The sequence below is a fragment of the Primulina huaijiensis genome, chromosome 6, assembly GCF_012295235.1.
Source record: "Primulina huaijiensis isolate GDHJ02 chromosome 6, ASM1229523v2, whole genome shotgun sequence".
NCBI classification, from domain to species: domain Eukaryota; kingdom Viridiplantae; phylum Streptophyta; class Magnoliopsida; order Lamiales; family Gesneriaceae; genus Primulina; species Primulina huaijiensis.
The window spans coordinates 18,029,310-18,054,513 of NC_133311.1; the positions used below are offsets into that span (position 1 = coordinate 18,029,310).

General features: G+C 33.7%; 1 protein-coding gene and 1 long non-coding RNA gene across 3 annotated transcripts in view; one reads left to right on the forward strand and one right to left on the reverse strand.

Moving 5' to 3' along the window:
- The first annotated feature begins 7,882 nt into the window (after positions 1-7,882).
- The window catches only part of LOC140979915 (uncharacterized), a 28,701-nt gene continuing 11,379 nt past the window's right edge, over positions 7,883-25,204 (forward strand). Inside the window, exon 1 of the long non-coding RNA XR_012175822.1 lies at positions 7,883-8,110. This is a non-coding gene — a long non-coding RNA (uncharacterized lncRNA). The remainder of the gene's footprint in view (positions 8,111-25,204) is intronic.
- LOC140979913 (uncharacterized) lies at positions 21,217-25,153 on the reverse strand. 2 transcript variants are annotated; one of them, XM_073445560.1, is made up of 3 exons: positions 24,734-25,153; positions 23,788-23,885; positions 22,146-22,409 (listed from the first exon to the last, which is right to left on the reverse strand). In XM_073445560.1, exons 1-2 carry the CDS (start codon positions 25,081-25,083, stop codon positions 23,801-23,803), a joined length of 435 nt encoding a protein of 144 aa, XP_073301661.1. In that variant the 5' UTR covers positions 25,084-25,153; the 3' UTR covers positions 22,146-22,409; positions 23,788-23,800. The 2 variants fall into 2 exon arrangements, with proteins under 2 accessions (XP_073301660.1, XP_073301661.1); XM_073445559.1 differs by lacking the exons at positions 22,146-22,409; positions 23,788-23,885 and adding an exon at positions 21,217-21,316.

The following is a 25,204-nucleotide window of genomic DNA, read 5'->3' on the forward strand; positions in this document are numbered from 1 at the left end:
GACCGCCTGAAAATATTTTTGAAAGAGGAAATATAAATGATATAAGAGTCAAGAGAGGGGATAAAGTATAAACTCAATTGAACAATCCCCTTGCACCCACTTGGTTCGCGTCAACCTCTTAAAAGCAGTCTTGAAATTCATAATTCTGGGTCACAACATTCAATAATTTAATTAAATATTATTTATCTATTAGAGTTTGATATGTGTGTGTGTGTCTTTNTCTTGCCTCCTTCGACTTGGATTGCGAAACAGCACTAACAGAACCCTCTACTTGAAGGAGCTGATCACTCATGGTACTTGCATCCATGAGACACGGCTGGATCCTAACAGCATGATATATAGACAACTTCCCAGCTACTAAATACGAAAATTAACTACGGGATCAGGCATTTGGTGGCCTCATACCACATGATTTTATCACAAACTTTGAGCTAATCTTTCATCAAAATTTCTTATGACACAAGAAGACTAGATTTTAAAATTTTTCCTTCAACTTGATCACACACAAAGACGATGCGTGTGCACGCGCGCGCATACGTACATATCATGATAAATCATACACATGATGAATTATAATAAAAGATTTAGTTTTAATAATTAAAATTTAAATTTTCTTATAGATATTTATAAAAATAACTCGTTTTATCAAAGTAATAATTTCAAAGCTTATAATTTTACGCCTTAATAATAATTAAAAATAAATAATTTATCAATGACTTTATGTCTTCATTCATTTGAAACTCGATCGTGACGAATCTTGAAATTATATACTACTGCTAATTAATACGTAGCAACGTATTCCTCTCATTCATGCAAAACCTCATATTGTTCAAAAAGATATTGTTAATTTTATATTAAAAAAATATTGTTAATTTTCACGGTGTCTATATAATCAAACATAAAACTGTTATTTCACTAAAACCCGCTTTTATGTTTACTATAATTTCTATTCTATAACACGAGATTGGGTACCATTATAGCGTTGTCCCAAAATTGTATCACCCTATTCTTTCGGATAACATCAGTTGGAACCTTCGTTATACCCGATATTCCCTCCTTAGTTTAGGACTTTTGGATATGGTGTTTGACACAACACCACCACCGTTAGATCAAATGAACTTTATGTAAGGTCAAATGAACCATCATGGACATGTATATCAATAATAACGCCACCGCACTAGTACAATTTTTGGTTTTTACTTCGCCACTGGTTACTTCGGCGATTATTAATTATGAAGTATTATATAACAATCAACTTCGGTAATAACAATGACGAAGTAAAACATTATTTTTTACTTCAAAATTTAAAAAACACGGGCTTCACTTCTAATTTTTTGTAACATTTTACTTCGACAAAGTATTTTTGATGAAGTAAAAAGTTAAAAAAAATTGAAATTGTATTTAGTGAAGTAAAACAATGAACCACAATTTTAATTTATTTCCCTTATATTATCTCTTAATTTAATGATGAAGTAATAAAATACAAAATAACACATCATATTAATTACTTCACTACAATACAAAAATATGAAGTCTTTTAAATCTACTACTAAATTAAATGGTGAAGTAATAAAATACAAAAAAACTCGTCATATTAAAATTTTGTCGAATTTAAAGAAAAAATTTACTTCTCCACAACTCAATAATTGTAAAGTCGTTCTCTATTAATTACTTCACTACAATACAAAAAATTGAAGTCTTTTAAATCTACTACTTCGTCATTAAATGTGTGAAGTAACTCGTCATATTAATTACTTCACTACAATACAAAATAATGAAGTCTTTTAAATCTACTACTAAATTAAATGATGAGATAATAAAATACAAAATAACTCGTCGTATTAAAATTGTGTCGAAGTTAAAGAAAGATATAACTTCACCACAACTCAATAATTGTGAAGTCGTTCTCTATTAATTACTTTACTACAATACAAAAAAAAGTAAAGTTTTTAAAATATATTACTTCGTCATTAAAGATAAATTGTAAAGTAATAAAATATCTTTGCGACGGTTTTTAACAAGTCATCTCAAATATTTGCGACAATTTTCATAAAAGGTTAATTTAAGAATTGAACAAAAAAGTCTATTAGCGACGGTTTTCAAGAACCTTCGCTATTAGCGACGATTACATAAATCGTCGCTAATTAGCGACAGTTAACGTAGTCCGTCGCTAATCTGAATCGGCGACTGTTTCAATACCGTCACTAATTAACGACAGTTTTTATTAAACCTTCGCTAATTAGCGACGGTTTATTTAACACGGTCGCTATTAGGCGACGAGTTTTGATAAAATTGTCGCAAATTGTCTATAAAATGCCGCCGCTCTGCCTACTTTCCTCCACACCAATTAACATTTTCAGTCCATTTTTCTCTTCTGCGCAATTTTAGTGTCGCTTTACGGTAAATTTTTTATTTTCTATTTTTAATTTATGTTCATGTATTTTAATTTTTTTCGCTTATCTTATCACAAAGTTAACTAATTTTATAGATTATTTATAAATTTAAAAATGTGATATTTTAGATGAATTGAGCATATTATTTATTTAAAAATATTTACAAATAATTACAAAACTAAATTTTTTTATTAAATTATACAATATTTTTTTTTAAAAAAATAATAATTTAGCGACGGTTGTTTTAAACAGTCGCTAATTAGCAACAGTTTATGTAATACCGTCGCTAATTATTTAGAGACGGTTTAGTTTTAAACCGTCGCTAAAATAGCGACAGTGTGTGCAAAACCGTCGCTAAGTCGCGACGGACTTATAATATACACCGTCGCTAATTAGCGACGGTTTTCTAGTCCGTCGCTAGTTTATTTCCTTTACACCAATTCCACATTAATTACTTCACAAAAATACAAGGCATGTGAAGTTATACAACACATTTACTTCGTCATTTAATATAGACTATGTATTTATATATAAGCTATTACTTCTGCACTTTACGAAATCGATGATGTAGAAGACGTTGTTTTACTTTGGCATCGGTCTAATTCCGGACCGGTTTTCTCTCATTGAACCGGCCAACGACTTCGCTAATTTCTTGGATACGACTTCGGTGATAATGCGAAGTAAAATGGTACCCTATTACTTCACGTGCGTCTACTTCGGCAATTATCTACCTATGACTTCATTGAATATGCGAAGTAAATCAAGCAAATTTTACTAGTGCCGTATCGTGTTAAAATATAGAAGTTTTATAATTAACCCACCCCTTTGTTTCCACCATTGTTTTAGTTTACGTGGACTTGGATCGGTTTGGACAATTTTAGTCTATAAAATCAGGTACGTACCTTTGGTTTCGATTTTTTTATGCGTTGCATAGTTAGTCATTATCGTATTTCCCCTGAATCATATACATAAGAAATATTCGCCTGTGCAAAGACTTCATCCCATTTGGGCATACAAAATGCCATCTATTTTTGCATTCTTTGAGCAACACTATCTTGACCCGATATGCTTCTTTTTGGGCTTCTCATTCACGAATCCATCCTCCGATTTTTTTTGGGTTCAAAAGTGACTTTCGGTTCGGTGAATATTAGACAAATTTTTGGCCTAAAGCTAAAATCACGTTAGTTAGATAAAGTGTATTGGGCAATCTCTATCTGTTAAGCTCGTTCGAGAAAACATTGTTATCAGTTTTTTATGTTGCTTAACTAGTTCTAAGCTCAAACCTACTGGAAAATTGGTTAAAAATAGTATGTTGTCAAAAATATTTAAATTGAAAATCTGCCATACCAATATAATAATAATATCTTTATCAACTTAAATAATAATATTTTTCGTTTAATGAATAATACCATAAAGACCTATTTTAGTAAATATATAATTTGCATATCACCATCATATTCCATCCATTTTCCAAAATTCATGCAGTGTTAATTTATACAAAGTACAGATATCTTAATATATTAATTTACATAATTAGTTCTTAAAAACCCTACAAATTCATGCAGTGATTTCACCGGTTTTTTCCTTCTAGCTGGAGAAAACCCTCCTGCCGACGTCGACATATGGTGACACGTAGCGGAAGATCTTGGCCTTCGATCTTTGCTAGCAGTCAGTGGAAAGGCAAGATCACTAATTGGTAAATAATTGATGAGTTAAAATCCTACAAATTGATGACAAAACCCGTAGGCTGGCTTTTTCTTTTTAAGTGCAAGTATGATCTTATGTGCTTAAACATGAAATTATACCCAAAATTATAATCATCGAAGTCGACATATCTGCATTGATTGCTCCAATTCGTGTAGTCGGCATTGATAAATTAGTTATTTCTTTGGCTGTCGGCTTCAGGGAATTCGGCTTTCCTGGTAGAGACTGCTGCGGCGGCGGCGACCGGTCAGGGATGCGGATTCAAAGTTGAAGAAACTGAGAATGAGGGATGTCATCTCTCAGGCCGGTAACTTACTAATTCTGTAAACTCAAAATCAACTTGTCTTTTGGCAACTTGGTACCAGACGTATGCCACAGGTGGAGGATTAATCATGTGAAGGCCAATGATGAAGCACGTGGAGAAAATTAATATGAACGAGGTGGATCTGATGTTGATGCGGGAGGCTATGGAAAGGAAGCAATTGTGGAGAACTAAATAACATATTATTTGAAGCTGCCTTTATTTACGTATTTAGTACAAATTAAATAACAAAATTTACATTTATACCATACTCTATTTTTTGTAGTATCGTCGAACAATTCGCGGTTGTACTCCACTAATTTGCACTTTTTTAGTATTTTTTATTGGAATATTGATATGGCATCGGACACGTCAACAGTTTTCGGTGCCACCTTATCATATTTCGGTGTTACGTCATCATTTTCCAATAATATTGTAACGTCCCGAAAATTTGAAAGTCCACGTGAATTACATGCATGCAAGTTATTAAATTCTTTGGGATTTTAGTAGATTGTTTGAAAGATTTAAATGCATTTTTATTTCATTAATTTGTGTTTTAATTTGCGACTTATTTAAAGTTCATGCAATCTAGGATTTTATTTTAAATTATGTGTTTAATTATTTTTATGCATAATTCATGCATGATAGGATTTAATTAATGAAATTTTAAAAGTTCATGCATTATGGTTTCTAGATACATTTCACGCTCAAACGAGGATCTGAGACCGGATAAATTTCAGGAAAATTATTTAATTGCTTGATTTATTTTTATAAATTAATTTAAAGCGTTTTTAAGTGTATTTTTCAAAAATGAGATTTTATTGGGTATTTTTACCCGCGTGATTTTATTTTTTAAAGGTACACAAATTTTATCAAATCGGATGACTTTTTAAGGGTTCGACTATTATTTTCAAAACCTTTTCAACACGAAATATTTTTCAGGAGTATGATTAGATTTAATGGACCTATTTTAAGCTTATTGGGCTTAATTAACTTTTTAAACTTTTAATTATCAAATTTAGGCCCATTATCTATTATTCAATCATTTAATTAATCTTAAACCTTATAATTAGTACCTAATTACCTCTCTTATCTCCCCACTAAACCTATTTACGTTTCAATAGCCGCCCACCTCCTCCACTAAGCTCATTTCTCTCGGCTTCAGCACTCCCCCAGCAGCAAGGTTTCAACCAAACATTTTCTTGCAAGAAAACTTCCCCCGGATCTCCATTTTTGCGTCGTTTTTGGTTCTTCCACTCATCAAGGCATGCTTTTACTCTCGTTTCTCATCATATACGCCCTAAATATTCTGTAAGACATGTATGTATACGTTCAGCTTTCGCTCTTGCATGTGGGTGCGTTTTTGGTGGTGTTTTATCGTGAAACTTGCATCATTTTGATTCAACCACTCACGCTTTCTGATATGTGGTGCAAGGGGCTGCTGTGTTGGGTTGTCAAGGGCATGTGCAGATCGAGAGCGAGAGTTGTAGGTGCAGGAGTGTGAAGTTGATCGGGTTTTGTTCGAAACCGTGATGGCCATGCAGATCGGGACTTTGTGCTAGTGGTTCGGTCCTTTGTTTCTTGTACACCAGCCGTGCTAGGGCTTTTTCCAGCCCTAGACCAGACCCTGCTGGGTCTGAGTCAGAGTATGGAATGGCTCGAGCCATGCTGGAGACAAGAGGACGGGCGATCAGGCGAAGGCGAGGTGATTTGGTCTCGGTAGGGAGCTTGCTGCAATTTCTTGGTTCCTAGCGGTTAGAAGCGTGCTTGGGGTCGGTGGCGTGGTTTTGTGAGGTGCCTTAGGGTCGGGTCTAGGTCCTTAGTAGGCTGGCTTGTGGCTGGGAAGTCGGCTGGAGCTGAGGGCGTGAGATTTAGGATAAAGGTGTGCATGAGGTGGTGAATTAGGATAGGACCGAGAGTTAGGTGAGCTTCTGGAATTTTCAGCCGTGTGTTAGGGGGCTGATGACATGGTTTCAGGAACATTTTAGTGTTTTTAAGGTATGGTAAAAAGTTGAGAAAATTTTGATTAAGTTTCGAGTCGATTCGGGTTAAAACCGGGACCTTGGTCTAAGTTTTAAAATAAATCGGTTAAGTTCTGAATTTGGCTCAGGTTTACATCTAGGAATACTTTTAAAAATGTTGTGGATTATTTTAAGGAGTTTGGTAAGCTTCGGGTCAATTTTAGAGGTCCAGGGGTGAAATGATAATTTTGGGTTTTCAGGGGCAAAATGGTCATTTTGCACCTGGGGTGAGATTTTGGTCTTGGCAGCGCCCTGAGCACAAATCTATGATATTTAAAATGTTTATGCATCATGTTTATTATTTTTACGCAAGTATGATAAATACAGGGCATGCTTGGTTTAAAGGAAAAAATTATGTATATGCATGTTTTTTTATTAAGTGATGAATATAATGACACGTTTTGAAGGAAGTGATTTAGTTGTGACTAACACGATGACACGATGACATGTAAGGCCCGGACTCAGTGGGCGGGTAATGTCGTCGCTGATGATCCTCACCGCCGGGTACCGCGGTTACACTTAGATGGATCCATCGACTGACATGATGACATGATGATACGAAAGTCACAGCTAATTAACGGAATTCAAATTAAGATTTTAACACGTATATGCTGATACGATGATACATGCTATTACCATGTTTTGACAGGTCACGGTTACGCATACGATATGATAACATGATGAGACATGTTTTGACACGTTACGATTTTACACGACACGTTCATGTTCATGTTTTTAAGCTCATGAAATGTATGTTTATTATGCTATTTTTCACTGTTGTGTGCTACGTATATGTACTTGCTATTACTGGTACAGGTGTGTTGAGTCTTTAGACTCACTAGGCGTGTGTGATGCAGGTGAGCATTTTGATCAGGGAACCAGAGGTGCCGAAGACTGAGTAGGCAGGCGACATGTGCGGTGATGCGACCCGAGGACCATTATTTTTCCGCATATTGATTCATGTGTTTTGAGAGGGGCTACGCATTTTTATATGTTGATGATTTTACGATTTTTACACGTTTACGTTTACGTTGATTTTGGATGACGTTAGTTATTGTTAAACTGCACTACTTTTATTGGCAAATAAATACGAGTCGTTTTGTAATTGCGAGTTTAAAAAAAAAAAAAATATTCCGCACTTTTAAAACGGGAGACGTTTCAAATATATCATTACGTACATCAATGAAAACGATTAAAACAAATCTGTACAACAGAATATACATACAAAACGAAACACACACAAGGATATTATAATATTTTATTCATTGGAGGTTTTTTGTGCGCGGTATAGTATACTTCACATTTAAAAAAAAAAAAAAAAGAAAACTGCTGTTTTTTCATTTTTTATTTTTGTAATTTATATTATCAAATTGCATTTTTAGTCACGTATCTTCTAATTTTTGGTAATTTTTAGTTATTTTCATCTAGAGTGTTGACATAGGACTACGTATTTGAACAATGTATTATCCGAAAAAATGCTAAAATTGTACACACAAAAACAAATATAACGGACTAAAATTGAAATTTGATAACACAATAAAAAAACAAAAAAAAATAATTGGAAAAAAAAAACAATTTTCCATTAAAAACACAAACATAAGGATAAGTAAATTTATTCCAGGCGAGGTAGTAAGAAAAAGATGGAGCAAAGCTAAGGTAACAGAGATGAGACTTTTACAAGTTAGTCGAAGGTAGAGGATAATTTTATGAACCTTTGGCTGCTTGTACGTCTCGATCGAGTTCCACACTTTCCAAGCCCGCCCCACTTGTAATAAAAAAGAAAGAAAGAAACTCACCCTGAACTCCAATTAGAGGGTCTGACCACATAGTGTGCAAGTATGCAAAACTAGAACCGTAAATGCTGTTAAGGCAGAGACCGTGATTCCAATATGTGCGTACCGTAAATACACAGCAAACATATCTGGCTCATTACTCACCATGCAAGCCTTAAACATGTAGAATTCTGTTTCCTTACTTGAATTACCCTTTGCAGCTTCTTGTGCATAATTTTCGAGATTCGCCATTTGAACATAGTTCTCACTTTGATCAATATAGTTCCTGTCTTGTTCATACTTTATTCGGAGGTACTTACTAATGGTGGTCGTGAAATTTAGCCCGAAAACAACCGCGAGCGAAACCGAAACCAAGAAGAGTTTCCACCAATTTCTACAGTGGTAGGCGGATGGGTTCGGATTCGAAAGGTAGATAAGCAACTGGGATGCAAAATAAAACATGAAAAGATAAGTTGCTTTTGTTTCAAGAAACCTGAGCTGTTTCTCTTGTTTGTGAATTATCATCGTCAGTTCTCTGTAATTTTGGCTACATTTTTTTAGAGCTGTATCCAACATGATTGCAAGCTAATTGTGCTTGTTTAGTTCGGACTTGAAAAATGGTGATATGTGTATATATATCTGTAGAAAAGATGTCCCTCGTGGAAGATCAGAGGTCATTTCTGGGAAAATTGCTACTGATATGGTGAAGAAAATGCATGAATATTGCAAGGAACATGCACATCATGTTATTATGATATATATTACTGATTATTAAAAAAAATTATATATGTCAGAAACAATTTTTCATTCAAGAAACCTGAGCTGTTTCTCTTGCTAGGTGCCGATAATTTTATTTTGGTTTATAATTTTTTACTACCATTATTCTTCTTTTTAAATTATTAATATTTGCCGAATGGTTCAAATTCTATTTGAAATATCAAAGTCATATTTGTACCATATTATTGATTTAATTTTTTTCTGAATGATTCAAAGTCCACTTATTAATCATTCGCAAAAAGTAAACGCATCTTTTGCGGGAGTTAACAAAACTTTCTTTTTAAATCAAACAATTCTTTTAAATTAAAAATAATTTCGTGTTAATCGTTTAATAGTATTTGATCAAATTAAAATAATAATAACACATGCAACGCGTGTGCATCTTTTACTAGNTGACACTCATTTATTGGATGTGATTCATTATATCAAAATTGTATATATAATATATGAGTGTCACCTCATTGATGTACACAAAAATAAGCACGGTTGCTCATATAAGAAAAAAAATTCTCCAGACATAATTTGTTATTCGTTCGCAAGAATTTTGACCGATCTGTTTCGTAGTATAAGAAAGTTGCTGGAGAATAACTCTAAAGGTCTCGCAAATCTCATTAATTCACGTACAGCCCTCCCCTGGAAAATAACTAATTAAAGTTGAGGTTGGGTTTCAAACCATTCAAACCAAAGAGTATCGCGAAGCTCATTGTAAGAAATGAATGATAAAAATAAACATATCATTTCCTATTAGTAATTCGTATAATAAAGAATGAGAAATTAAGACAAATTAATTAAATTTCCCTTTATTCCAATTTCGTGATTTCTAACCCAAAATTAATAAATAGTAGGAATGTTGCAAATAACTTTCCTAAATGATGATAATGTTGTCAAAAAAAATAAAAATAAATGAAAGATGGTATTTCCAACTCATTCTTTTATAATAGTCCTAATTTCTTGGTTGTGTTCGGATATCTTTTTGATGTATTGATCCTAACATTCAAACGATCGTTGGAAGTATATATTAAAGAGTATGTATCATTAGAAAAAGGGCGACTAGATCTAGATTTGCTACGAAAAATAATACTTTTGACATAAAAAATTGTTAGATAATTTTGATATTTAATGAATGAAAATTAAGCAAATTAATTAATGTATTTGATTGGAAAAATTCGAAACGAAGAACGGAGCTTAATGAACGAATATTAAGTTCGGTGGTTCTGAATTAAACTCAAAAATAGTTCATCGAATGTTGAAAGAACTTCAAACGAGTAGTCGGAACATGTAAGGGACGGAAACAGAAAAAAAAATTGGTCGTGAACAGTAGCAGGCGCGCACCTGCGCGCGGATCGGCGCCCAGGTGCGCGAGCCTGCCAGTAGCAGGCGCGCACCTGCGCGGGTCTGCGCGCAGGCCGAGAGCGCTCGGCAGCGTGCGCGCGGGGCGCCTGCACGCGCCCCTTCGTGCTGTTTCGTGTCCCTTCGGATTTTTCAGCCATTTTTTCATATCATTGGCATCGTTTGATGATTGTGGTCAGTTACAATGGTCAAGGGACACCCCTATGAATGAAAGCTCATGTCTTTTCATTTGAAAAACATTAAATGTTTGATTATTGAAAATCAAACACACATAACATCATTTTGCATATCTCCTTCTTCCTTTCTTCAACAAGAGAGTTCCTTCATTTCCTTGTGATAGAACTTGAATATTTGAGTGCTCATTATTCAAGAGTTGTAGTTTTATCTTAGGAGAAGATTGCCACCAACCTTTATCACATTGTGAGGGGCAAATTCTTCTTAAGGAGAAAGTGTTCAACACTTGCCTCTACAAAGTCATTCCTTTGTTTTCTTCTTGTTTTTCTTCTCAAATTTGAATACCACATACAACAAAAATAGCTTTCAAGAGTTCCGTTCCACAATCTATTCGAATAAAGTAGATATATATTGTTTTGTTGAACTATCTAATTCGGTAAAAGATCGGGAATTTCACATGATGCTGGCCAATTTGCTATTAAAATATAGCTTGTCCAGTTAAGAAAACAAAACATGGAATATTTTATGATTAAAGAACTACTATTTTTTTCTAACGTGTATATATATATATATATATATAACATGATGATTTATAAATTTAACACAAACGTTGAATAAAATAAAAATATGTAATTAACTTATATGTTTCGTCTTTCATACCAAATGGTGAGGGTTTACTTTGCGATTAATTAAACAATAAATTGTATATATATTGTTTTGTTGAATTATATGATTGCCGACGTAAATAAAGAAAAATATCGGAAATTTCACATTACTTGTTTATTCCAACATATACTTTAATAAATAAATAAATAGTCATAATCAATAATAGTTTACTTTGTGATTAATTAAACGGTAATAGTTGGCATCACATGATAATTCGATATTTTGTAAATAAACAAAAAGCCTCGACTTTGACTTTGATTTGGTACCAAAGCTCTTACCTCTATGGTTACGACAACATGATAAAATGGAGATGTAAAAAAACATAAAAATATTTATGATATAATTTCAAATATCAATTTTATTAGATGAATCTTTGACCCGATATGATATATGAAAAATAATATATTTATATCAAAAGTATTACTTTTCACTGCAGCTATGAATTGAGTCGACCCATTTACAACCGTCACATAGAAGACTTTCTAAAAAAATAATCCCAAATATCACAAAAACTCACGTGAGACCGTCTCACATGTCAATTTTGTGAGACAAATATCTGTCCCGATCCGATCCATGAAACATATTATTTTTTATGTTCAAAATATTATTTTTCGCTAGTATCTTTTTTTTTTGGTTAGTTATATTATGGTGAAATATTGTGTAATATATATTTATTTGAGTGAAAAATTTTTTTTTCAAGAAAAAATATATTTTTTATTATAAATATAGATCGGATCAATTTTCTCATATTTGTAGATTCGTGAGACGTTTACAAAGTAGTCCTGCCCTACTCCCCAAATATATACAGTAAGACCTTAGGCGAATACCAAGAGCCAACATTCTCTAGCACAATAATATTGATAAGGACAAACGCAAAATTTTTTTTTTTATTAACTTGCAATTCATATAACCCTTTACAAGAAAAAGAATGAAGAGTTCTTCTATATTTAGTACTTTTAACTTTTTCAGGAATTTTTTTATGTTTTTTTATTCATTTCTCTCATCTTGGGTTTATTTTGCTTATTAGTCAAAGTTAAGTTTTGGTGTGGTAATTTTTAATTATTGGATACTTTTTTCCAATTGTTGACATAATGTCGAACAAGTCAGCAATTTCTGATTTCAGTAAGAATTTTTCAACGTCACATCAATATTTTTTGGTGTCACTCCAACGGTTTTATGAAATAGGTCCAATAACAAAACAAAAAAAAAATCAAAGTTAATTACTACATCAAAAGCAAACTTTGAGATATCAAAAATAAAATAAATCGAGGTTATATCCTTAACCTCTCAATTTAAAAATAAAATAAGCACAAGGATAGATTTTTAAATTTAAGTATCAGTTTTCCATTTTCTCCAAAATGGTGACAAATATGTGTATTCTGCACTAGAGTAAGTGTCACACGGGTTCGTAATTTTAAAAAAAAATTTATTAATGGAGTTAATATTTTGTTCCTATAATTTCAAACAATTTATACCAAAAATGTAATATTTTGACATAATTACTCTTTGATATTAAACATAATTTAGATTAAATTAATTTAAATTATAAATATATTACATTCATTTCAATATTAGCATGTTATGTTACATAAGCAACGAACGTGGCTCAGACCACTAATTTAAAAATATATAGTTGTGTGTGCATTTGTACTATCAAATATAATATATAATTATTGTTACATAGATTAAATACGACGCTGTAGAATAAGACCACCCTGAGAAGACCGACACATTCTTATTCACTTGCACGTAGAGAAATCACACGTACACACGATATTGATACTTTGTCGGCTATTCAACATCGGTTAGATAAAATCTCTGGGGATTGCATATATAGGCTTGAACAATCTTCTCTTGTTGAACTAACTTTTGGAGTTGAGTTAAATCCAAATTTCAATCTTAACATGCTTATTTTCTTTTTCCGTCGTTACAGCTGATTTCGCTGAAGAATTAGATTTTGCATAACCCACCTGCTGTCTTGATTGTACAAGCCAGAGAAACAACTGATCATCAGGTTTCCGAAAGCAACAAACTTTCCATGCTAAACATTGCATTCCAGTTAGCTATATTTACCTGTCAAATTCATACCCGTCGGGCCACCCACGCAGACAGTGGTGGACACTTTTCTTCTTCTCAGCATCAACAGCGTTGGTAAGTAGTACCTTCGAACTAGGTATGAACAAGAGAGGAGCTATATTTATCAAGGTGAGAATTAATGGTGAAGCTCGAAAGATTTGAAAAATACGTCGCAGAGAGTTATAATTCAGGTAAGGATATGGAAACTGATATGATAAAGAGATTAATGAGCCAGGTATGTTTGCTACGCATCTTGGGATCACGGTCTCTGCATTAGCTAGCGATTTTGGTTGCGGTCGATCGGACCTTCTAATACGAATTCATGGTGAGTTTCGTTTTAATCGAGCTTACAAAATTATCTTCCAACACTTCTATCCATATTTCCGTTATTACATTATGCGCACGGAGAGGCACGTCGTATTATAATCTTCTTGTGCAGGTGCATGTGTTTTTTCAAATGTAAATTAGCTTATACACTAGAGCATGTTTGAATACTTAATGTTTTGTTTCATTTTGTATTGATTAGGGGCGATCAATTTTGATTATTATTGTTGTTGCTTTACATAAGACAATTAGATCGATCAATATAAATAGCCATCGACTAGACCTAACAAACAAATATTCTGGATTAGAATATTTCAAGATCAATCTATTGGGGTAAAAACATGCAAATCATGATCATATATAGATAGATATATATTTCAAATAATAGGAAACATGTTTTTATCTGTTATCCAAGTTTTAACTTTAAATAAATGCAATTTTTTAGGGGTGTCAAAATCACATAACCCACTAATCCGAAACGATTCAACCCGAAAAAAATCAGGTTTGGGTTTGGGGTTTTCGGATTTGGGTCAGATCGGGTTGGACCCGATAGTTGACCCGAAAAAAATGATCGGGTTGGGTTGGGTTCGGCTAAAATTTTAAATTTTTTTAAAAAATATATAATTAATAAATATTGCATATATTTTTATATATTTTATGTCTGAAAAAATATTTATTGTATATTTATATCATAAATTTTCATAATTTAATATTTATTTTGAATATTTTTTATTTTCTAAACTATTGTTTATTTGATTTAGTAAATATATTTTATTTTTCTACAATTAAACTTTCAAATTTAAATCATATACATGAGGGAGATTATTTATTATGTGTTTAAATTAAAATATTATTATTATTTTTTAACTTTTATTTAATTTTCTTTTAAATTTTTTTTAAAATTCGGAATCGGATTAATCGGGTTGATTCGGGTTCGGGTTGAGTGTTTTCGGGTTGGCTCGGGTTCAGGTTGGGTTCGGGTTGGACAATTTTTGAATAGTACTATTGCTCAATCCGACCCAACCCACCCAAATTGACACCCTTACAATTTTTTTAGCACAATCAACCAGTATCAAACTACTACAATCATCACAAATAAAATGTCAATTGTTGGTTTCACTTACGGTAATTTGAGATAATAAACCCGAAAATAAAGAATAATTGTACATCGAAATTTACGTGCAAAACCCCTAAAAATTATTAGGGTAAAAAACCACGGGCAAGATGAAAAGAATTCCACTACAATATTTTGTGGTATACAACTCACTCACCGTGTTTCCAAAGAGAACACAAACTCTCTTAATACAGAAGAACAAATACCTCACAAATATTATAAAATTAAGCACTCAAATGCTATAGAATGAGAAAAAACTCTAAGAAAGGATGATTTCAGAATGAAGGGGAGAGCTTTATTTATAGAGCCCCTTGTCCGTGTGAAACCTCTGAATTTTCCTGAGTCAAATAATGCCAACCCCACGTTTTTTTCCGTCTTCAATTTATTTAGTCAAATTAATGCACCACACATTAATTGCATGTCAAATAATTCTTCTACTAACATTTCTCCCACTTGGAGATTAGATTGGGAATCAAACATATCTCCACACATCTTTTTAATCTTGTCATCATCTGCTGCTTACGTTTCTGTTAGGCCACTTGATGATCTACATCACTTAAACTTATTAGTGTTTACTGGCTTGGTTAGAAGCTATGTTTTCTTTTGTATGCATTTTTTGCATATCGATCCACACTTCTTTCTTCTACTACTTCCCGCACAAAGTTAAATTGGACTCCAATATGTTTCGTCCTGGAATAAAAGGCTTGATTTCTTGCATGTGCAAGGCACCCTGACTGTCACAAAACAAATGAACATTCTCTTGTTTGTGTCCGATCTCCTCCAATAACCTTTTAATCCATATTGCCTCCTTACAAGCTTGAGTAGCTGCCATATATTCTGCCTCCGTTGTAGATAACGCCACAATTATTTGCAGTTTTGAAACCCAGCTTATTGTTCCTCTTGTAAGTGTAAACACATAACCAATAGTAGATTTTCTCTTATCAGGATCACCTGCATAATCTGAATCGACATAGCCCCTGAGTGTAAAATCCGATCCTTCATAACATAATGTAGCATTCGAGGTACCGTTAATGTATCTAAGGATCCTCTTAACAGTGCTCCAATGCTTTCGTCCAGGATTCGTCATATACTGACTAACTACTCCCACTGCTTGAGCAATGACCGACCTTGTACAGATCATAGCGAACATCAAACTTCCTATTGCTGATGCATATGGTACTCGAGACATCTCCATCCTCTCTGCTTCAATGCTAGGACACATCTCGGAGAATAACTTGAAGTTAACAGAAAGAGAGGTCGATATTGGCTTACTATCTTGCATGTTGAAGCGTTGCAAGATTTTCTTCAAATAATTTTTCTGGGAAAGCCAAATCTTTCTGTTACTTCTGTCTCGATGAACTTGCATTCCTAGAATCTTGTTTGTTGGTCACAAGTCCTTTATATCAAATTTCCTAGCCAACTGTGCCTTCAATCCTTGGAAATGATCTTTGTTGGAGCCTGCTACCAACATGTCGTCCACATACAACAGCAAAATAATATAATCATCACCAGACCTCTTGAAATACGTACAAGGGTCTGCACTCAGTCTGTTGTATCCAAGGCTCATGATATAAAAATCAAATCTCTTGTTCCAACACCTCGGCGCTTGTTTGAGACCGTACAGAGATTTTTTCAACCTGCAAACCAAGTTCTATTTGCCTTTTTCCGCAAAGCTTTTTGGCTGAAGCATATAGATTTCTTCTTCAAGATCTACATGAAAAAATTCCGTTTTCACATTTAGTTGTTCTAGATATAGGTCAAACATCGCATACAATGCTAGCACCACTCTGACTGTTTTAAGCCAAACCACATGAGAACATATCTCATTGAAGTCAATACCTTCTTTCTGAGCATACCCTTTTACCACCAATCTAGCACGATACCGCTCCACTTGGTTATTGCCATCACGCTTGATCTTATAGACCCATCTGTTTCCAATGGCTTTCATCCATCGTGGTAGTGTAACAAGATCCCAAGTTTTATTCATGTCTAATGCCTCCAACTCTTCTTGCATTGCTATCATCCACAAGGATACATCCGAGATTTGAGTAGCCTCGTGAAAACTCGATGGCTCACCATCTTCTGATAATAGACAATATGCAATATTGCTTTCAGTGACATAATCTGAAAGCCAACCCGGTGGTCTTCTGTCTCGAGTTGACTGCGTCACATTGGAAACTTCAGACTCAACATATTCTTGTTCTTCTTGCTCTGATACTGCTTCACAAGAAACTTGACCTTCGTCCGTCTTATTTTCAACCTGAAAAATAGTAGTTTCTGAATTCGGTGTGCCTTTGTCTCCCTTTACTTTATCTTCTTCGAAGATAACATCCCTCCTGATGACAAACTTGTGAACAGTAGGATCCCACAAGCGAAACCCCTTTACTCCATCAGCATAACCCAAGAGGATACATCATCTGGATTTCAAATCCAATATCGATCTTTCTTGCTCATTGTACAGAACGTACACAGGACTTCCAAATGTATGCAAATGATAATAATCTGTCGGCTTCCCAGTCCACATCTCCATCGGAGTCTTTAGATCAATCGCCACTGAAGGAGAACGATTGATAATATAACAAGCGGTTTTGACTGCTTCCGCCCAAAATAACTTGTCTAGACCCGCAGTCCTCAACATAGCTCTTGTTCTGTCCAACAAGGTTCTGTTCATCCGCTCCGCCACTCCATTCTGTTGAGGTGTGTAAGCCGTCGTAAACTGTCTTTTGATGCTTTCAAGTTGACAAAATGCATCAAACTCGTCACTGGTATATTCTCGTTCATTGTCAGTCCTCAAACACTTGATTTTCTTTTCCGAATCAAGTTCAATACGCGCTTTGAAATCTTTGAAGATCTGGAAAACATCTGATTTCTTCTTGATTGAATACACCCAACATCTCCTAGAAAAATCATTAATGAACGAGACAAAGTATCTCTCTCCTCCGAGGGATACAACCTGTGCTTGCCAAACATCCGAATGAATCAGCTCCAATATGCTTTAGCGTCTGGCAATAGAAGTATCAAACTTTAATCTGTGTTGTTTACTGATAACACAATGCTCACAAAAGGGTAGTGACACTTTTGTAAATCCCGGCAGTAGCTTCCGTTTTGAGAGAATTTTCAACTCTCGTTCTGACATATGCCCGAGCTTTCTATGCCATAACACTGTTAATTCTTCTCCTGAACCAATTGATGCAACAGCTAATTCTGCCTCTTTGTGTGTTTCTCCCAAAAGTACATACAGATTTGTAGCAATTTTTTCCGCCTTCATAACCACAAGCGTACCCTTCACAATTTTCATGATCCGGTTCTCGATACGAGTTTTGCACCCGATGTCATCCAATTGCCCCAAGGACAAAAGATTTTTAGTCAGTCCCTTCGCATGTCGTACCTCCTGCATGGTGCGAGTGGTGCCATCAAATATTTTAATTTTGATAGTACCGACCCCAGCGATTTTCAAGGCATGATCATTTCTCATGAATACAGATCCTCATGAGACTGGTTCATAATGATCAAATCATTCTCTCCGAGACTGCCACGTCGCTCCTGGATCCATAATCCATGTGTCACAAAATTTGAGCATGCCTTCTGCAACTGTTGCTACTTCGCTGAATAATATTTCACCACTGCCTGAAGTACTGGCCACATTTCCTTGAGAATTCTTGCCGATACTCGTACATTTTTTCTTGAAGTGCCCTTTATCGCCACATTTAAAGCAGTAAATATTTTTCTTCTTACTTCTCGACTTTGATCTACCTCGTCTTTGGCTCTCACTGGAGTCACGGTCCATAAATCTTCCTCTTATCATCGATAAAACATCTGTCTGCTTCGAGGTTACCAACCTATCTTCCTTATTCTTGCGCCGACTTTATTCTCCGATAACCGCAGTTAAGACATCGTCGAATCTTAGAAAGCCCATAAGAATATTGTTGGTTTTGTTGATGATAAGTTGATCATATGAATCTGGTAGACTTTGAAGTAGAAGCTACGCATGTTCATTTTCCCCTATTTTATGCCCCATGGAAGTGAGTTGGGCAAATAGAGTATTTAGTGTATTGATATGGTTGGTCATCGATTAGGATCCGCCATCCGAAGAGTATAAAGTCTTCTCTTTAGGAAAATCATGTTGTGTAACGACTTGACCTCGTACATCTTTGTCAGAGTATCCAAATAACTTTTGCTGTTTTTATCTCAGAGATACTTGACAATACATCGTCTGCTATAGCCTAGTGTAAATTGGCAACATCATTATCATTCATCTCATTCCACTTTCCATCGTCCGTAATTTCCACCGGTCTATCTCCAATAGCCGCCAAGCAATTCTCCTTTTTTAAAACTGCTTGTATCTTTATTTTCCACAGCATAAAATTGCTTCTGTTGAATTTTGTTATCTCGTACCTGTCCGCCATTATGTCTACTACAATTTAGTAGACTGAACAAAATAATCATGCCTTAATAAAAAAATATCTAAAAATCTTTTCTGATGTGGAAGATCAGTCTAGGCTGCAACAACAGAGTATACTCAGAAATTTAAGAAATGAAACCAAGGCTCTGATACCACTCGTTGGTCCTACTTGCAGTAATTTGAGATAATAAACCCGAAAATAAAGAATAAACTGGACACTGAGATTTAAGTGGAAAACCCCTAAAAATTATTAAGGTAAAAAACCACGGGCAATATGAAAAGAATTTCACTATAATATTTTGTTGTATACAACTCACTCACTGTGTTTCCAAAGAGAACACAAACTCTCTTAATACAGGAGAACAAACACCTCACAAATATTATAGAACTAAGCACTCAAATACTATAAAATGAGAGAAAACTCAAATTTTGTGGTATAAAACTCACTCACTGTATAAAAACGCGTTTTCACCTCTGAATTTTCCTGAGTCAAATAATGCCAACCCCACGTTTTTTTCCGTGTCAAATTGTTTAGTCAAATTAATGCACCGCACATGAATTGCATGTAAAATAATTCTTCTACCGACATCAATACCACATCCAAGCAAACAAATAATTCAAATAACAAACAACAATAAATAAACACAACTCACACGTATCATTAAGTTCTCCACACAACAAAGATACAAAAAGTTCTCCACAAACATGCAGCATCGACCTGGTTGCCCTTTTTTGTAGTAATATTGCTCCATGTACAATAGTTTTCTACATGCAGCATAGGCCTGGTACGATTTGCCAAAAGATCATGAGTTTAATTAGTATATATGTAAATGGGGAATGCATGCATGGATTATATATAGCTCTGTATTGATATATGGCCAATAACTTAACATAAGTTTGGTTTCCAATCCATTCAAACCAAGGGTCTCGCAAATCTCTGGAGTCAAATTAACTAGAATAACTTCCCATTTGGCATCAACTCCACAAGACCATGGGTAACCATCTCTCTCATTTTTCCAGTACTCATCATTTTCATTCATTTCTTATATAATAATATTTATAGATATATATGACAATAAAGAACATGGATGATCTAATAAAATATAGCAATAGACATAGGATTTAAGAGTGTAAGAGGCAGCAAATATTTGTGTGGCAAGTCCAGTATTTACACACAAACTAGCTCCCTTTGATCTAATGGCACCATCCGATTCCTCTCTCAAAAAGGAGAAATTAAAAGTTTTATTCCTATTGTTGTGACATCCCTTAGCCCGCAGAGTAAAAAAAATAAACATTGAGGAGCAAAATCACAAAGAGCTAAAGACAAAAAATTAAATTTTCCCGATTTATTAAAAACCTAATTTCTATATCAAAGTTTCTTTCCGGTTTATTAATCTTCAAGAAATATCCCTTTGTACTGATCTTTGGTTGATACAAATTTTTCAGAAAGAGTTTCGTACCTGCATTATTAAAAATTAAACTATATATAGAATAGTAGAAATTAATGCCACGCATGAATTTCTTGGCGTATCTCCTTCAATTTATAGTATAGGCATATACATACAGAGAGGGCATATCATGACTAAACAAACTTAATTTGGATCTAATGTGGCTCTTTTCTAATTTCTTAAAATATACCTTTTCTATTTTTATTTTATTGGCATGTATTATTTTGATGTCAACTTTTGATATATTTGATTTGATATGCTACTTTTCTTATTTCCTAAAACATTAATCTTTCGTAATCTAGAAAAATACTACTCTTTCTAATATCAGTATTAATTTTCAATCTATGTTACTCCCTTCATTCATATATTTATGCTTAACTATATTTTCACATATATTAAGAAAATAAATTAACTGGAAAAACAAGCTTTAATGAAAAAAATTCTCATTTTACCCTATTTCATGATGGTGTTTTAATATGAACTTTTACTTCAAAATGTTAGAAAAAACTACTTCATTTTTTATTTGTTCACGGAACACACACATTGCGTGTGCCACGATCCATTAGTATTTTTGGGTCTGACTTAAGTTTTAACTTGAATAACATGAAATATTACTGCAATTTAACGTTCAAAATATAATATTAAATTCTTTGAAATTAATCTATTTAGACATACAAAAAACATATTAACTGTCACCTCTCATTTTCAGTTACGGGTTTGCAACCTTGAATCCGCAGCTCCAAGCAACAACCCTTTCCCTGTGACTGTAGTCTCTGCCAGGAAATCCGAGTGCCCTAAAGCCCACAGCGAAATCAATTAATTCATCGATCCTTAGTTCTAAGAAATACAATATATATGATCAGTTAGTGAATGATAATACTCTTGGATATAAATTGAAAATTGTATCCAGTAATTTATTATTAATTTCCCATCTTCTCCGATCCCTTTTGGTTTTATTTGATTTGATTAGTATACAAGCACAAAACCACTTTGGGGTTAATCATTTTAAAAAAAAAAACACTATTTTATCGAAAATTTTCATCCTCCTCCTGAAAATTAAAAATAGAGATGCAATTTAGATTCTGATTTCGATGATGAGTCTCAGTGCTCCCAAAAAGAAAAAAAAGGAAGTAGAGAGAGCGACGGATTGGAAGACGTACCCCAAGCGATTTTGGTTGCGGTCGATCGGACCTTCTAATACGAATTCATGGTGAGTTTCGTTTTAATCGAATTATCTTCTAACACTTCTATTCATATTTCCGTTATTACATTATGCGCACGAGGAGAGGCATGTCGTATTATAATCTTCTTGTGCAGGTGCATGTGTTTTTTCAAATGTAAATTAGCTTATACAGCTAGCGCATGTTTGAATACTTAGTGTTTTGTTTCAGATTAGGGGCGATCAATTTTTATTATTATTGTTGTCGCTTTACATAAGACAATTAGATCAATATAAATAGCCATCGATTAGACCTAACAAACAAATATTCTGGATTAGAATATTTCAAGATCAATCTATTGGGGTAAAAACATGCAAATCATGATCATATATAGATAGATATTTCGAATAATAGGAAACATGTTTTTATCTGTTATCCAAGTTTTAACTTCAAATAAAGGCAATTGTTTTAGCACAATCAATCAGTATCAAACTATTACAATCATCACAAATAAGCTATCAATACCACATCCAAGCAAACAAATAATACAAATAACAAACAACAATAAATAAACACAACTCACACATATCATTAAGTTCTCCACATAACAAAGATACAAAAAGTTCTCCACAAACATGCAGCATCGACCTGGTACGATACATAGTTGCCCTTTTTTGTAGTAGTATTGCTCCATGTACTACAATAGCTTTCTACATGCAGCATAGGCCTGGTATGATACACATAGTTGCCAAAAGATCATGAGTTTAATTAGTATATATGTAAATGGGGAATATGCATGGATTATATATAGCTCTCTATTGATGGCAAATAACTTAACATAAGTTTGGTTTCCCATCCATTCAAACCGAGAGTCTCGCAAATCTCTGGAGTCAAGTTAACTAAAACAACTTCCAATTTGGCATCAACTCCACAAGACCATAGGTAACCATCTCTCTCATTTTTCCAGTACTCATCATTGTCATTTCTTATACAATAATATTTAGATATATATATATATATATGACAAGAAAGAACATGGATGATTTAAATGAAATATAGCAATAGACATAGGATTTAAGAGTGTAAGAGGTAGCAAATAGTTGTGTGGTAATTAAGTCCAGTATTTACACACAACCTAGCTCCCTTTGATCTAATGGCACCATCCGATCCCTTTCTCAAATAGGAGAAATTAAAAGTTTTATTACTATTGTTGTGACATCCCTTAGCCCGTAGAGTAAAAAAATAAACATAGAGGAGCAAAATCACAAAGAACTAAACATATAGGACAAAAAAAATTAAATTTTCTCGATTTATTAAAAACCTAATTTCTATATCAAAGTTTCTTTCCATTTTGTTAACCTTCAAAAAATATCCATGTGTACTGATCTTTGGTTGATATAAATTTTTCAGAAAGAGCTTCGTACCTGCATTGTTTTAAATTAAACTATGTATATATATAGAATAGTAGAAATGCCACGCATGAATTTCTTAGCGTATCTCCTTCAATTTATAGTATAGGCATATACAGAGAGGGCATATCATGACTAAACAAACTTAATTTGGATCTAATGTGGCTCTTTTCTAATTTCTTAAAATATCCCTTTTCTATTTTTATTTTATTGGCATGTATTATTTTGATGTCAACTTTTGATATATTTGATTTGATATGCTACTTTTCTTATTTTCTAAAACACTAATCTTTCGTAATCTAGAAAAATACTACTCTTTCTAATATCAGTATTAATTTTCAATCTATGTTACTCCCTTCATTCATATATTTATGCTTAACTATATTTTCACATATATTAAGAAAATAAATTAACTGGAAAAACAAGCTTTAATGTAAAAAATTTTCATTTTACCCTTATTTCATGAGTGTTTTAATATGAACTTTTACTTTAAAATTTTAGAAAAAACTACTTCATTCTTTATTTGTTCACGGAACACACACATTGCGTGTGCCACGATCCATTAGTATTTTTAGGTGTGACGTAAGTTTTAACTTCAATAACATGAAATATTACTGCAATTTAACGTTCAAAATATAATATTAAATTCTTTGAAATTAATCTACGTAGACATACAAAAAACATATTAACTGTCACCTCTCATTTTCAGTTACGGGTTTGCAACCTTGAATCCGCAGCTCCAAACAACAACCCTTTCCCTGTGACTGTAGTCTCTGCCAAGAAATCTGAGTGCCCTAAAGCCCACAGCGAAAGCTATTAATTCATCGATCCTTACCGCGGAAAAAATTCATGTGTGTGTAGCTTATTATCACACGTTTCTAACAAATCACACACGCATGCAGAAATTGAGGTGGCTTTTAATACATTGCTTGGTTTAATTTATTCATACTGCCAAGTATGGAACTCAAAATTCTCATTACCATTCAACAGAATTGTAATGCAAGAATTCTATTGAAATATATTGTATGAAGAAGGGGCGGATCTTCAACAGCTAGGTAGGGCATATTTATGTGTATAGATATTTCTTTATTTTTACATAAAATTATAGTCTCTAATGTACTTTATTTAAATTTAAAGATCATCAAGATAATAAAAGTCAGAATATTCTAAAGTAAAAATTAATTTTTCTGTATAATTATCGGTGAGATTAGTATTCAAAAACTAAAAGATTATGGATAAATACGATTTTTTTTCGATAAACATAAAATTTAGTACTTAGACTTGAAATCCTGGGTGCTAAGAAGTATTAGTTAGGCCTCTAGTTCTAAGAAATACAATATATATGATCAGTTCGTGAATGATAATACTCTTGGATATAAATGGAAAATTGTATCCAGTAACTTATTATTAATTTCCCATCTTCTCCGATCCCTTTTGGTTTTATTTGATTTGATTAGTATACAAGCACAAAACCACTTTGGCGTTAATCATTTAAAAAAAAAAACAATTTTATCGAAAATTTTCATCCTCCTCCTGAAAATTAAAAATAGAAATGCAATTTAGATTCTGATTTCGATGATCAGTCTCAGTGCTCCCAAAAAGAAAAAAGGAAGTAGAGAGAGCGACGGATTGGAAGACGTACCCCAAGCGTAAGATATCATCCGCCCCTCGTGCTGGAACTCCGCGCACGATCAACGTTTTAGCGGCTTCATCCATCTCGAAAATTAGCTCAACATATTGAATAAAGTTCTCCGGTGTGAGGCTTCGAAGGGCTTCGAGTTCGCCCACAAAAATGACGATGTCAGAGCTACGGGTGGAATCTCGATTGCGGCCCCGGTATAATGTAGCTGGGAAGTCGCGCTTCACGGTATACGGATCCAGCCGTGTCCCATGGCCGTAATGACCTTCAACGGCGGCCTCTTGAGCCTCCCTCAAGTAGACGATTCTGTTGGTGTTGTTTGTCAGAACTAGTTGACGACATATCAACGACATCGCGGAGCTTAACTTCGAGTGAGAAATCAATTGCTGATTTCAAACAGAGTCGAACACTTAGGGCATCAGAAGTGGGAAAATTTAGAAAAATAGACTTCCTCACAATCCTATTTAAGAAAAT

Coding starts and splice junctions, on each gene's coding strand:
- LOC140979913 (XM_073445559.1), bottom strand. CDS start 25,083: ATGTCGTTGATATGTCGTCAACTAGTTCTGACAAACAACACCAACAGA. Junction 21,317..24,733: donor GATGATATCTTACGCTTGGG/GTACGTCTTCCA, acceptor TGTGGGCTTTAG/GGCACTCGGATTTCCTGGCA.